Here is a 16,597-nt window from a genome sequence, read left to right on the forward strand (position 1 = left end):
GCGCACACACACACACACACACACACACACACACACTAAAGTAGGACAAAGAATGTATTCCATCTCCAACTCTCCCTACCTCTCTAGATTTTTGATCTATTTTTCTTTGGCCACACAAATTTGTCTTTTTCTATGTGTACTAATTTAGACAGTTCTGTGGAAGGAATGTGGCTATTGAAAGATGAAGAAAAACTGCTGGGAAATGAGGATGTGGGGTGGTGTAGCAGATCTAAAGACCAACCTACACAGAAAGATGTTTATCTAAGTTTAAAAAGACCTTAGAGATCACCCTGTTCCATCTTCCACCCAAATCCATGACTCTTTTATATATGGAATAAAGGCTGCTTGTATTGTTAGAACATCAATATTCATCTAACATACCAAAAATATACTGAGAAATCCTCTGAAAATATATTTTTCAACAGGGAAAAAACATGAAGCAGAATAAACATGATGCCATTGTTTGTGAACCTAAAGAACTTCTGAATCCCTCTCCCAAAGTAACAAATTGTTGCAAATCACTGTGGGTGAAATACAGTTTTCAGAAGTCGTACATGACCCGACTTGCCAGCAACCAGCTAGTTTCAGCCATGTCAAGGAACCCAGGTAAGATATTATTTGTATTGCACTAAGAGAAATATTCTACTTAGCATGAATTTCCCTTGGTATTGAGGCCATAAATTTGGACATTAAATAGATTATTTAAACATTTAACTGTAGGAAGATAGTGGTAAAGTGCTAGATGGTAAAAATCTAAGACTGACTTTGCTTCATGGTATTTAATCTCTTAGTTTATATTAGCCCTGAATCATTGATGTGACAGCTAATTAAGACGATCCCAAATCGACTACAATAGATCAAATTTAGTTATTAGGTTCATAAATATTTATAACTGTTTACATATGTTTAATCATGTTTCTATTGTGAATTGTACTTTTAAAATTAAAAGATATCCTGCTTTATCACTTTAAAAAAATAAAATAATTTAGATCAAATTTATCTTTTAATATTATGTTTAAACTTGACCTGACAATATTTGCCTTCTTAAGGTAGGAGGAATTCAGTTTAGGTTCCTTCTTGATTTTGCCAATACAGGAAAGAACATGAAGGAAAGATAAACTTGAAATTTTGTGTTGCAAAAAGTATGATTCCTAAATGTCCCAGAATGTTGAATAATCGAAGTCTTATGTTTTGAGGAGCAATAAAGAGTGTTGGAGTCAAATTTATGAGTTTTTAGACTTTTAGGTTAAAAATATGTAAGACACTTGAAAGGAATTATTAAAACTAATCTCAACATAGTCTCCAATTTTAAAAGAATTATATGCCACTGAGAAAGTGGAAATTTCAAGCATCCTGATAGTCTTTTGCCACCATATGAAATATAGTATCCATTTTACAGAAATAACTTAATTGACTAAAACTTTGTATTTTCATCTGTGCAGGTGTCAACAATTATTTCTCAAAGCCTGAGATTCTATCACCTGTGAATACTTTCTAGAACATTTTTTTAAATTGAAGTGTAATTCATATGCCATAAAGTTCGACATTTTAAAGCTCACAATTCAGTACTTTTTAGTATATTCACAAAGATGTGCAATCATCAGTACTATTCTAGAACTTATATTTCATCGTAAACCTTTTCCAGTATGTTTTCACCCTGGGGAGCGCGCGCTTATACCGCTAGATCCTCAGATTCCTGGTGAAGCTGATGGGTACCTTCTGAGGTGCCCTCTGGACTGTTGTCACATTTATCAAAATGCTTTCCTAATTACAGTTTCACCTCAAAAGCAGAAGTAGGGTGAAGAATTAATAATGCTACTACCTTTGGTTTATAGAGGAACAGCTTAATCTACGTTTGTTTTCATGCCTAGAACTCTCATTTTACTGTGTATGTAAAATCTTTGTGACTGGTATTTTATCCTGGTGGGCTACCAGTGTGCATACAACGGCGGATCCCCCAATTAATTGTGGTAGCAGACACAAAGCCTCCCCTTTCCTTTCCACACTGTTCCTAGCCCAGGAGGAAGCAGCACATTTCTCTCATATTTTATGATATTGCTGAAGAAACGGAGGATGTGCAGACTGAAGGGAGCGGTGTGAGAGGGACCTGGTGTTATTTCGGCGTCGCGAACACCAAGTCTAGGGTAATGGGAGGCACCGGGCAATGTATTCCCGGTATCTGGTTTCCTCCCTCCGGCTCCGCCGAGTGCCTGGGAGCAACCGAGGCGTACGGCTGCTCACGCTGGCTACCACCGCTGGCCGCCAGTGCACGCTCCCCATTGGTCAAGTGCGCCCACGTGACCTTTACCGTCAAACTGCCCTGCAGAGCGCGCACTTTTACCGCCAGGGAATGGGCTTGGGCGGTGCAGCGGGTCGCGGGGTTGCAGAGGTGCGGGAGGTTGCTCGGAGAACCCGGGGAGGCTTTACCCTGGAACCTAAAAAAAAAAAAAAGCCCTAAGCACTGCCCAAAGTAAAACTCTTAGTAAGGAAGCCGATTATTAAGAAGGTCCCCTTATCCCCTCAGTGGCTTTTGTCATGGCCTGCGACACTGAGTGCAAATGAAAATCAAAAGCCATTATTGGTTGGAAAGTGGCTAGCCGACGCCAAAATTTATCTCTGTTACTTTGGGTAAGTCTACACATCTGAACAACTCTGGGGGGAAAGAAACTATTTGTGTGGGGAACTTAAAGCTACTTTTTCTTAGAAAAGTTGAGGGGTTGGGTAGGATCTTGGGAAGTCCAGAGAACCTCTCTTGATTGGTCATTTAGGGAAATTAGAAACTCTTGGAAAGCAAAAATGAGTAAAAGCAAGAAGAGACCCTGCCCAGGTCTAAAAATGTAATAATTATTGACAGGAAAGGGAAAAGTTTTTTCAAAACCCTACATTATATATTTGTGTGTGTGTATAAGTATTATAAATGGGATATGTAATTGTAGAAGTCAGTAAAGTCCAGTAATTCAGCTGTTTTAACCCTTTGAGAGTGCTTAAATGCTCATTTTGCCTCTTTATTCTTCTAAGGCTTGCCAACTGTCCCCATCCTCCTCTAGGAAACATTTTCTTTTGTCTATTCATTCAAAAAAGCACTAAGACATACTATATGTCAGGCACTGTGTTAGGTTCTAGGGTGACAATGATGCACAAAACAGTAACAGCCCCTTCCCTCCTGGAGCAGATAGTACTTAATTACACATACCAATGTTAGATATAATGTAAATTCTAAGAAGAGGTCCAGATGCTGTAATGGAGCTTTGACTTAGCAGGGAGGTTTGAGAAGGCTTCCCTCAAGATGTTACACTGGACCCTAACCTGAAGGGGTTAAGTGAAGTGGAAGTTGCAGGCAAAGGGAGCAGCTTGTGCAAGGGAGATTGCCCATCTTAACCATTTCCACTATACATACCTCAATCTTGCCTCTTAGTACTCAGAATACACTTCTTTTTTCATTCAGTTCCAAATTTTAGGAAGTAACTTATAACCTATAGGCAATGTTTATGCAATAGGTAAGTATACTGATATACAGATCTAATATTCATTATCATCTGTTCTTTTGTATAATAAAAACATGCAATGATTATAACTAACTGTAGACTATGATGTATCGCAATAGCAGTAAAAGTAATAAAGATATTCAAAGTACTGAGAGATCACATTGTTTTGGAAGACTGGAAAAAGGCATCTACAGGAGAAAAACAATGGCGTAGATGATAGAGGCTCTGTTCATCCCTCTGGCGACCAAATCAAAGTTGTGGCAGTAATAAGGAGCAACGGCAAGGAAAGATCGCCTGGGATCTATAGATGGATAAGACATACAACTAGGGAGAAGTCTAAGAAATCACCCTGCAATGGCAGAATGTAGGACGGGCTAGGACACGGGGCCACACGGTCTCAGGCGGCTGAGTGAGACGGAGGCTGCAGCAGCGGCAGAAGCCTCTTAAAGGGGCCGCGTCCGTGAGTGGATTTTTGCAGTGATGGACGTGCTCGTTCTGAGCACCAGTGCCAATTCAGCCGCGCACAGGGGGCATCGGGGACTTACAGGGAGACATTGTCAGAGTGAGAGCCAAGGCAAGACTCACTCTGTACAGAAGTGCCAGTAGTATCCATTGTTCCCTGTTGAGGCCTTTCCCTCCCCGCTTCCAGTGTGCGGATACAGCGCCATCATAGCCCGTGAAGTCATCAAACTGGATAGCAGATGTTGCTCTGCCCAGAGGATTCCCTGAAACCCCGCCTCCCCCAACTCGAGGCGCCACTCAAGCCACATCCAGGTATATCCTCAGCGAGTCAGGTGCTCCTTGCTGAGCAGCGCCAAGACTCAGACTGGAGGCAGCTAGCCTCGGTTTCTGGTGTGGCCTTTTGAGGCAACTATAAGCACAGCATCTGTGGATTGCTTTCTGAATCTTAACAGGTGGCCCTGGAGGGGTAGAAGCTTGGGCTAAATTTGGCCTGCAGCTGAACCCTTCTCAGGACTGTACCACTGGACACTTACTTCACAAATCCACACTAATAAGACTGAGAGACTTAAGAGCTTTGCTTAGTGCATAGAAACAGACACAGAAAGGCAGCCAAAATGGGAAGACAAAGAAACAGAACCCATATGAGAGAACAGAACAGAGATCCAGATATAATGGAGTCAAGTAATCTAACAGATGCGGAGTTCAAAACACTGGTTATAAAGATGCTCAATGAACTTTTGGGAAGAGATAAAAAACATAAAAATGAAAATGGAAATTATAAAAGGGAACCAGTCTGAAACGAAGAACACATTATCTGAGATGAGTATATTAAATGGAATAAACAAAGGAATAAACAAAGTGAATAAAGAAAAGGATCAAATGCCCTATCTAGAAAACAGGAAAGCTAATCAGGACACTCAATCAGAATGGCAAGAAAGAAAGTTGCCAAGACTATAAAAATAATTGAAGGAGGACATGGGACACTATTAAGGCTCCAAATATTCGTCTGATTGGCATAAGAGAAGAAAATCAAGATGTTGAGCAGCTATTTGAAGAAATAATGATTGAAAACTTCCCTAACCTGGTGAAGGAAATGGACATAAAACCCCAGGAAGCTGAGAGAATTCTAAAAATCAGGGATCCAAAGAGGCTCACACCAAGACACATCATAATTAAAATGCCAAAGGTTAAATACAAAGAATATTAAAAGCAACTAGAGAAAAACAGATAATTACTTATAAGGGAACACCCATAAGACTGGCAGCTGATTTCTCAAAAGAAACTATGCAGGACAGAAGGGCTTGGCAAAAAATATTCCACGGGATAAAGACCCAGGATCTACAACCAAGAATTATTTATCCAGCAAAGCTATCATTTAGAGTTGAAGGACAGAAAAGGAGCTTTCCAGACAAAAATAAACTAAAGAAATTTATCACCACTAAGCCAGTATTACAGGAAATGTTGCAGGGACTTTTTTGAAAAGAAAAAACATGTTTTAAAAACAGGAATAAAGAAGGATAACAACTACATTCCTATCAATAAGTACCTTAAATGGAAAAGAATTAAGTGCTCCAACTGAAAGATAGAGTGGCTGAAAGGATAAGAAAACAAGACCCCTACATATGAAAAGGAAGGGGATGGAAAAAGATATTGCTTTAATGCACCTAGAAGGTATTTAAGTCAGACAGAGAAAGAGAAACACTATATGATTTCACTTATATGCGGAATCTAAGGAATATAAAGAACAAACTAATCAAAAACAGACTCACAAATAAATGGACAATTTGGTGTCGGACAGAGAGGAGGGGGTTTGGGGGTTGAGAGAATGGGGTGAAGAGTTAAAAAGTACAAATTAGTAGCTAATGGATGGTCACAGGGATGGGGAGCGTGGCATAGGGAATGCAGTTAGCATTAATACATTGCTAGGTGGAGGGTCAGGGGAGGGAGGGAACAATTGAGATCATTTTATGAACTATTTAGATGTCTAACCAATGTACTGTATACTTGAAACTAAAATAAATAAATAAATTTAAAAAAATCCTCCAAAGGGTAAAAAAAAAAAAAAAAAGCATCTAAGAGGCAGTGATTTTTGTGATACGTTTCAAAGGTAAGATTATCTCTCATGTGCTTAGTTCCCACTCTCATCACTCCCTACCACTGGCAGCCATTGTTCTTAGATCTTTGGGTATCCTTCCAGAAGTATTTTATGCAAATATGAACAATTGTGTGTATAGATTTTTATATTCCCTCTCTTTTTAGATAAAAAGTAGCATATTAAGTAGCCTGTTCTTACTTGCTTTCTCACTTATGATTTGGGGATCTTTCTCCAATAATTCTTAGAGAGCTTCCTCATTCTTGTTAACTGCATAATATTACATGGTGTGGATACACCATCATTTGTTTACATAGTTTCATATCGATGTGCATTTGGGTTGTTCCAATCATTTAATATTGAAAACAATGCTACAACAAATAACCTTGAACATATTTGCATTTGTAAAATTTGGTAAATAGATACATTGCTCCCCACTGGAGGTGTTATGCCAATTTACGATGCCACCACTTATTGTGAGAGTATCTCTAAGCTTTTAATAAGGTTCTATAACAGAAGTTTAAAATATGTAAATGTGCATTATTGTTGCTATTTTACAACTTTAAATGAAAGGAGCACTGACTTCAAGACAAACTAAAAAGTAGCGTTACCTTTAGATAAACTTGCATCTTTACAATCATAATCAACAATATCTGTTGAGTACTTTCTATGTGTAGAGCACTGAGCTAGTTATGAAATAGATACATGTCATCAAGGGTTTCACCATCTAGTTGGTCAGACATGCACAAACTATAAATATTTATTATGTTGAGATCCAGAATGCAAAACACACCTCTTCCCTTTGGCACACCACACTTGATACTTTGTTGCATCTTATCTCCAGGTTCTTTCTTCTCTGTCTCTCTTGTAATCCATCTTTCTAATGCAGATAGTATACTAGATTTTGTATTTCCCAGGTGACAGTTAATCAGTTAAATACTTGCACATCATTATGCTTTTGATTGGCACAGTCAGGGCTGGCCCTAAACCCATTTTGAAGTAGGTGACATTTGTTCGGAGGGTCTCCCCACTCTGTTCCCTTTTCTTCTCTCTGGGCACCTTCTCTCCTGGATGAGCTGTCAGCTCTCACTGGCGCTTTCACTTTTTCTCAGGTAATTGTCAAATAATCCTTGCTGGGGTGTCAACTAATCATTAACGTGTTAGTTCAAAATGGCTTGAGGTGAGATAGTATGTGTATGTTTCAAGATACTCTTGAAAACAAGAATAGAAACTGAAATGACAGACAGTAAGGTTGCAATTATGATCAAAGGTCCACATTTCACCTATTATTTAAGCCGCCTATTTAGAGGCTTACCCTTGGTTGAGGTGAATTAATGCATTGAGACCTTGTTCCTTTCTGCCCCATCTTATCCTCTCTCTCCTACTCTTTACTCTGTTGTAGGTTCCTGGAACTCTGAGGACCATTGTCTTCAGAGATCTTAACTTTCAAACTCAGCTGGGCAGCCTGGCTCAGTAGTGTCTGGAGGTCAGAGAGGGGGCCGGGTGAAGCAAGTTGCCCTTAGGCACTCTTTGCTTTGTCTTCTCCCAGTCAGCTTGCTCTCTGGCTGCCGCGTTGTGAATAGTTGTTTTTTCCAACTCTATCACCCAGTGTAAGTGGCTGCCCTTTCCACTTAGGTAGCAGTGGTTTCTGCTAGTTGCCCAATGTATATTAAAGTGTGGATCTGAGTAATAGTAATGATGCTGTGTTTTTGTTGCATTACATTGTTTTAATCAAAGCAACTCGTGTTCATGAAAACAAATTTACTAGTACAGGAGTGCTTATGGTGAAAGGGCCTAAAGCAGGGCCTGGCAGATAGAAAGCCTTCTATAAATATTAGTTGAATGAATGAATGAATGAATGAATGCATGCATGCAAAGTCAGTATTCAGTCTCTCTCTTTCACTCCTACCCCATCCCACTGTCTTGTTCCCAGAAGGGCAACTATTTAATTGGCTATGTTTTCCAGTTTTCTAGATCAGGATTCTCAACCATGGCTGTATGTTAGAAGCACCTAGGGAGATTTTATTTTTTAATTTAATTTATTTATTTAGTTTCAGGCCCCAAAGGGACTTTATTATTATTTCTATTTTCATCATCATTCACATTTTTAAAATTTATATATATATATTTTATCATGGTGACATTGGTTAACGAAATCCAGTAAGTTTCAGGTGTAGAATTCAATAGTAAGGCATATAGATTGCATTGTGTGTTCACCGCCGATAGTTAGATTTCTTTCTGTCACCACATATTTGACCCCTTTTGACCTGGGGAGCTTTTTAAAAACATGTATGTATAATTTTATTTCCAGACCAACAAAATTGTTTTTTTTCTTTTTAAGGCCTGGAAGTTGATAGTCATGTACAGCCAGAGCTGAGAACCACTGTTTTAAATAATGTGTGTTTATTCTCCTATCTCTTGGTTTATCGAGTTGATGCCATCCATTGATTCCTTGACATTACAGATGAAGTTTAGCTCATACTACACCCTCTCTTTTCATGTTTGACAATTATTATTTTAATACTTCTGTTTTTCCGTTTTTGTAAACTTAAATAATTTAAACTCCTATTTTTTATTTAATGTATTTTCAGCATTATCACGACTCACCATTTTAAAAGATAAAGATACTAACTTCCCTGTCCTTTTTGTACTCAGCTTTCCACAGCCCACTATTTGTCCTCTATACCTTTTTATTTTATGTGGCCAAAGTTGTTATCATTTACAATCTGACCTTCAGTCACAACCAATTCTTCCATGCTTCGTCCATCAGTTAATTCTAAAAGTTAAAAACCAGTAACTTTGGTTTACATTATTGTATCTATGTAAATATTGTCTACCATCAAATCTAGTAATAGTAGCTAAGACATAATTAGGGCTTTTCGTACAACCAGGCACTTTATGATCAGCATTGTTTAATATTCATAATAATATTAAATTTCCTTTTAACAAATGAGGAAACTGAGGCACAAAGAAGCTAAATAACTTGCCTAAGGACAGGAAATTAGAAAGCAACTGAGCCAAGACCTGAAACTTCCCCTATAAGCTGGAAAGAGAATGCACATCAAGATCGAATACATATTTTTTCTTTTTTTTCTGGGGATCAGGGAAGGGACGATGGTTGTTTTCCCCTCCTGTTATACAACTCTGCTCAGTTTTCTTTTTTCCATTTCTACTAGTGACTATTTTCAGCCACTTCGGCATCCCCACCTCTCTCAGCAGTTGGCCTAATTTTCTGCTTCGTGTACAAAATTGATATCATCATGGGTAAACATCAGAATCTCCTTCCTCCTTGCTCCAGACTTCCTTAAGTGAGCATCACCTTATCTCTTTCTATCCTATCTCAAAGGAAGTGGGAATGCCCCTCCTGTTCAAAGGTCATCCTTCCCTTTGTTTTCATTCTCATTCCTCCTAAACCTCTGAGACTTTGCCTCAACAATTTGCCCTATACTATCTCTACTTTCCATTACTTCTGATCTAATTCGTTTCTTCAACTTATAAACCTACTCAAGACTCTCATCTTCGAAAATTCCTTTAACATACCTCCTCTTGCTACTGCCTTTTATTCTTTTTTGTTGTTGTTTTTATCAGGGTATTGCTCAGAAGAAGAGTCTACACTTACTGATGCCAAGTCTAGTATGGTAGCTCAAATTCACACTTAACTATCCTGCAAACTTCCTTTCATCTCTACTACATGACCAAATCTCTTTTGTTATACTTCAGTCCTGGGTAATACCAGCAGTACTTTTTAAAGGATAAATTTGTCCTTGCTAAGAGACTTCGAGCCTTTCAGAGGTTTATTAGTGGTTCTGCTAAATTTAAGAAAATTATTTTGAAATTATTACTCAGAGTAGGTATTGTTAGGAATTGAACATTCAACTGTAGTATGTTTGATTGATTATGAGAGGGCATGTCCTTTGAGATGGGGCAACTATTGTTGATTTTGTATTTGAAAGATTTAAATATTCAAAGTGATTGAAAAACACTAGCTATTGCCCTGAAGGCCTCCTAAAAGAAACCACTTTTCTCAATTAAAAGAAGAGGTCACATTGAGTTTGAGATGAAGCCTTGAGTTCTGGTGAGTTAGTTTGTCTCTGAAAAAGGGGGTTATATGTTTTCCAATCTGGAAGCAGATAGTCCAGCATGTGGAGAGGCCAAGACTTTTAGTACCCTCATCCTCATTTTTGTTTACCTGTTGAATTTAGGAGTGGTGCCTACAAGCAATAAAAACTGTATGTGCTGGAATGATGTTCCCTGAGAATAATTACCTCCCAGTAATGAAATGAGACTAAAGCTGCGATTGCTTAAAATTATACCTTGTCATATAGGTAAAGTACTCCAAAGTTTAACACAGAGGAATAACATTCTAAAAAAACCCATAATTCCTTCAGTTTAAATGTAAGCCACATTTTAATTTGCTTTATATTTGGAGTATAGACTTTCTGTATGACTTTTTATTGTTTTCTGGACTTTCTCATTGCCTTTCCTCCCTCCCCCGCATGATTTGTAGTTTCCCCAAATTTTCAGCCATACTATCTCTTCTATCAAATCTCCCTGTCCCCTGGGAACTCCCCTTCTAGAGCTGTTCTTTTGCTCCAATCTAGTTACTTCCTAGGCCCATTGCACTATTATCATCCTGGGACTTCCCTTCACTAAATCTTCTTTTTTTTCTTTGTTTAGTCATATTTGTATTCTGTTTTACTGGAATGCTTCCTCAAAAGACTTCCTGAGAAATTGTGAATGAGAGAAAAACTTCCTGAGTCCTTGCATATCTGAAAATGTCTTTATTCACCTCTCATATATCACTGAGAGTTTAGCTAGGCATTGACTCCTAGGTCAAAAATAATTTTTTATAAAATCCTCGAGGGCATTATTGTGTCACTATATTCTTGTATCCATTGTTGATGGGAAGTTAGCTGCCAAACTAATCTGTTTCTCTGGAGATTTTTAGCATCTGCTTATGCTTTTGAAATTTCAATATTCTTTAGAGGTGAGAGTTTTAATATCACTTTTGTTGTTCTGAGAACTTGGTGGGACTGTTTGTGTGTGTGTTGGGGGGACTTTCTAATCTAAAGTTTGGTGTCCTTCATTTCTGGAGAGCTGTCTTTAACTGTTTGTTCTGATGATTTCCTCTATTTCTCTTTCTGGGACTCTTATTAATCAGATGATGGTCTTTTCAAACTGGTCTTCTATATCACCTGTCTTTTCTCTCATATTTTTCAACTTCTGATGTTTTTTTTTCCCGAGTGATTTTCTTGACTTTATTTTTTCAGACCATCAATTGTATTTTTAATTTTGGTAATCACATTTTTAAAACCTGAAAGAATTTGTTCTAGGATTATTCTTCTTTTCATAGTACTCTTTTTTGTTTTACGAATGTGATATTTTCTTAAATCTCTCTAAACATACACATTAGAATTTGCAAACATTCTCTTCTGTTCCCTGAATTGTGTCTGTTTTCTTCAGGATTACCATTTTGTTTGTTTATCTGGTATCTCTCTTTCAATCTGTGGTTCTATCAATTGCCTGGTGATTCTTTGTTATTTTTAAAGAAATAGACAGGGTAGCTGGTGAGGTTTTTGTCCGCTGTTATGTGAGTAGGGCTGTTTTCCCAGGTGGTAGCAGTAGCTAACATTTATATACTATTTATCCATGTTCTAGGCACTGTCCTGTGCAGGTTAATTATATTAACTCAATCATCTCGACAACTCCTCTATGAAGTAGTTGCCATGGTATTTCATTAAGTTTAATATTCCATCAATTGTAAGATGTAGCATTCTTTTATTTATTCCTAAAAAGGTAAACAATGCTGTTGAAATATGACATGCCACAGATTATAATCGGATTCTGATTTGGGAGGCATTAAAAAAATCTTAGAATTGATGAAATAATACATTACTATTCCCATTTTACAGTTGAAGAAACCAAGACATAGAGAGATTAAGTAACTTGCCCCAGGTTACATAATTTTATCTACAGCCGATTTTATATTTGAACCCAAGTGATTTGGCTTCAAAATTTCACCACTATGCCTAACTGCCTCTCCAGGGCTCCTTGGTGAATGAGGACTCAAATGAGACATAGGAAGGTTCTGAGTTGAGGGATAGGGTCTTTAGGGAGTTGAGTTAGGGAACTGGCTTTAATGTGAGGCACCAGAATTCATAAAGAAGCTTTGGCTTTCTCTGTAAGATTTGTTCTCTTCTATTAGAGAAGAGTGGTCTGGGTTTTTCAAATTGATTGATTGATTGCCTGATACCTGTGCTAGGTGTAGTGGGCTGGGGTGTCAAGGGTACCAAGTGGTGCAGTTGATCCCCATCAGACTTCCAGTCAATGGCGTGTCTCCTTCTCCCAGCCTCTGGGTCTTGGTGTTTAGATGGACTTCTAGCCTCAGGAGACCCTGTGGTAGATTCTTGGTGCTTCCTCTCTCTGGCTCATTTGTCTATATCATGTCTCATCTCCTTTTTGCCTTTCAGAAACATGTACAGCTCTCTCATCTGCTATGGATCCTGCCTCCCACTCTCTTCACTATTATGGTTTTATTCTTTTTTATACTCTCTTTTTTTGCTGGAGTTTTGGAGGAATTAGGAGAAACGAGAGGCCCATCTTGAACTAGAAGTCCCTATACCTCTATTTTTAGTGAATACAATAGAGATTATAAAAGGATGACCACCGTAAGAGAAAATAAAATATTCACATTATAGCTGGCAGTGGAAAAGCACTTATAAAACCTTAAGAGCATGTTTGCTTAAAAATTTCCTTCTCCTTCATAATTTTGACTTGCAGATGACTTAGACTTATTCTGGGCCCAGCATAATCCTTTGGCGTTCCTGGTTCCACTGCCAACTCTTCCCTTAATCTCCTGAGTCTACATTGAACAGAGAGGAAGAGACCCAGTTCTCTTTTGGGACTAGGTTCTGAGTACCTAGCTAGCCAATAGATTATTAGTTTTTGAGTCAGGTGTCCTTTTCTGATCCAATCAACTGTGGCCTGGGGTTGGGCAGGGCCATGTAGGAAAAAACCTGATTGCTTAGACAACAGGACAGACTCTCTTGGAAGTGGGTGTGGGCAAGTCAGACAGTGATTAGCATCTTCAATAAAAGGTGTGTTCACCTTAAGGTGTGTTTCAGGATTCTGAATCGTCATCATCGTCATCATCATCATCATCATCATCATCAATACACACACAGTTATATTCTATATACCATAGTTAATGAAGTAACAATGTCCACTAGTACATTTTAAAAGGAAATTTTTAACAGTTCTTGAAAGATGGTTAGGAAACACCATTTTTCATGATTCCACTTTATCTTCTCTTACTATTCTTTCTCTGGCATTTTTTGTGAGCTTTTGTTCCTTTGCCTACTTTGTTGACCATCAGTCCTATCCAGAGGTTCTGTCATCAGATGTATACACTCTAAAATATCTCATTCAGTCTTCTGCACTTTTATTGAATAAATGAATAAACAATGACTTTTAAATATTTATCTTAAGTTCTGACATCCCAAGTTTCAAATATTATCCAGATGCCTGCTAAGATGTCCTACAGGTACCTCAAGTTTATGAATGAACTCAAATTTTCTTCTTTCTCTTTCTGCCCTCCATACATGTCCTCCCCTGACCCCCATTTCTTGTATAGGCAGATGATGCCATCTCTCTTCCAGTGCCACACTGGAAAAATAGGAGTTTCCCTTTCCCTCACTTTTGTCATCTAATCTGTTACCCAATTCTGGCCTATTTTGCTTCCTAAATATTTATAGATTGTGTTACCACTCCACCCCTATTAATACTGCTTTAGTTCGGGCTCTGCATGCTAAGGTTAAGAGCATGAACTTTGCAGCCAGACAGACTTGGGTTTAAATCCTGCCTCTCACACTCATTGTCTTTCAGTGCTAGGCAGCTACTCAACCATTTTCTAAACCACCGGTCTTCAAACTTGGCTGCACATGGGAACCACCTGGGGACCTTGAAAAAAGTATTGATGTTTGGTCCAACTCCCAGGATTCTGATTTCACTGGAATGGAGTGAGGCTTGGGTACTGGGAGCTTTAGAAGCCTCTGCCACCAAAATGAATGAATGAATAGCTATAAATACATAATAAATTAAAAAAAGGTTCCAAGGTGGAGCCAAGATTTAAAAGCACTCTTTAAACCACAGCTCTCTCATCTGTAATACCGGGGTAACGACCCCATGGGAGTACTTGTAAGGGAATAGTCAGTAAAATGTGGTAAGCATATTAGTTATTGTTAGGCAACTCCTTATCATCCTTCCTCAGAACTTCTGCAATAGCCTCTAAATGAATTCTCTGCCTGCCTTACCAATCTGTACTCTGATCCCAGAAGAAATAGAAAGTGAATCTGATCATGTCATTTCCTGCTTAAAACTCTTCAGTGGGTCCCCTGCTCTACTGGATAAAGTCCAAGCCTCTTACTGTACCTTCATGATTTTGCTCTTGCCTAGTCTATTAGCTTTGTTTCCCACCACTCCCTGCCTATCAACAGTAGCACTACTTAGAGTTTATGCACAAAACCTCACTGTTTGTCACCCCAAAGCCTTGGCTCGGCTGATCCTTTTGCCTGGAATCTTCTGTTTGCTACTCCCTCCCAGCTGGCTTGGGCCCCCATCTTTCTCTTTTTCTGCTTAATGGATAAATTCTTATTTATCCTTTATCCTTCAAGACTGAACTCAGATATCATCTTCATTGGAATGTCTTCCCTGACCTCGGTGCAGACCTTGTTTTTACTATAACACATTGAAACGTTATTTGTGTCTCTCCCTTCCAGACTCTGAAGACAGGGCTTATTCTCTTGGTACAAAGTCCTCAAATTTTATTGAAACAAAATAGGTTCAGTGCTAAACTTGCTACACATATGAAGCTGTGCTTTTATCTGCTTTAGTCCAAATTTATTTCCTTCTTCTCAGTATTCCTAAAGCACTTGGGAATTGTTTCATTCCTAACCAGTGTGTTGTGAGCATCTTAAGGACAGAAACCTTGTCTTTTTATTCTTTATAAGTTCCCACAAAGCATCCAGCACAGCAGTTTACTCATAGTGTTGCTTAAAAATACTCATTGGTTGATGGAAGCACATAGGGTTTGGAAGAATTGATTGAAAAATTACATGTAAAAAAAATGGAAGAATCTACTTTAAAAAACTGTAAAGATCTAGACCTGCGCCGTTCCATACAATAGCTGCTAATCACACTTCTTTTTTGAGCACTTGAAATGTGGCCAGTGCAATTAAAGAGCTGAATTTTAAGTTTCATTAAATTTTAATTTAGTTTAAAAACTGATATTTGATTTACTTGTTGGAAAACTCAATTATGTTTGGAAAAACTTGGATATATGAATCTACTTTTTAAAATGTAACCTCTGTGTAATCTAAATACAGTTCAAGATTTTCCAATGAAAAGTTAGCATCTGAATTGAGATGTGCCATGAAGTATAAATTAATACTGGATTTTGAAGACTTAGGTATAATAAAAAGAATGCAAAACATATCATTTATAATTTTATATCGATTATATGTTATAATGATAATACATTGGATATATTGGCATAAATAAAATATATTACTAAAATGAATTTTACTTGATTTTACTACTAGAAAATTTAAAATTAATACATAGCTTGAATTATATTTCTATTGGACAGAACTGATTCATTTTAATTCAAGGCTTTGTTTTTCAATGATCATTATGATGATGGGATTTAATCCTTCTCATTGTCTAAGACAGTTTTTAGTAACTAGTGGTGACTAATTTCACAGATGGTTAATGGAGTATTTCTTTTGAACTCTTTTCTGTTAATGCAGATCACAATCCACCTCCTCAGCCCAAGGAGGATAGCATTGGCCAGAACTATCCCCAGGAGGAAATAATACACAAGTTGGCCATGCAGCTGAAAAACATTGGGGACAGCATTGATCATAGGATGGTTCAAGAGGTGAGACCTTTGTTTCTCCAGCAAGGGCCAGTCAGGTAGCAGAAGAGAACAGCTAGAACAATGGCTGCTAAGTGGCTGGGATGCCGAGGATTTAGCAGAACACATGGATTAATGTCTGGGTTATCAAACATTAGATCTGAAAATTGTGAACCTGACTTAAAGCCAGTATTTGATCTTGCACTTGCTGCTCAAACTGTGGTCCATGGACTAGGAGCCTCCACATCACTTGGCGGCTGGTCAGATGTGCAAAATCCTAGTCCACAATGCTGGAATCACAGTCTACCTTTTTACACATACCCCAGGGGATTTGTGTGCACACTAAAGTGTGAGAGACTTTGCTCCATATCCTTAAACTAGGATGCATATTAGAATGACCTGTGGAATTTTGAGAACTACAGAGGCCTGGGCCCTACCTTGAGGGATTCTGATTTAATTGGCATGAGGTGTGGCCTAAGCCAGACATTGTAAAAGCGCCCCAGGTGAATTGAATGTTTAGTCAAGGAGAACCTCTGCCCTAGTGTAGTTATCCTCCTGAAGCAACCCAGAGGTATGATCTAAGCCCCACGCCCACCTTTTTCTTAGTTTCTCCTGATTATTATAAGAGATAATAAAGGAAAACAG

At 38.2% G+C, this 16,597-nt stretch overlaps 1 protein-coding gene across 1 annotated transcript in view; it reads left to right on the top strand.

Moving 5' to 3' along the window:
• Positions 1-16,597, top strand: part of PXT1 (peroxisomal testis enriched protein 1) — a 39,487-nt gene that overhangs the window by 15,480 nt on the left and 7,410 nt on the right. The window contains exons 2-3 of the mRNA XM_039856133.1: positions 426-606; positions 15,846-15,976. Coding sequence (XP_039712067.1) covers positions 435-606; positions 15,846-15,976 — 303 coding nt within the window. The 5' untranslated portion in view covers positions 426-434. The remainder of the gene's footprint in view (positions 1-425; positions 607-15,845; positions 15,977-16,597) is intronic.

This window comes from Pteropus medius, unplaced genomic scaffold (assembly GCF_902729225.1).
Source record: "Pteropus medius unplaced genomic scaffold, Ma_sr-lr_union100, whole genome shotgun sequence".
Taxonomy (NCBI): Eukaryota; Metazoa; Chordata; class Mammalia; order Chiroptera; family Pteropodidae; genus Pteropus; species Pteropus medius.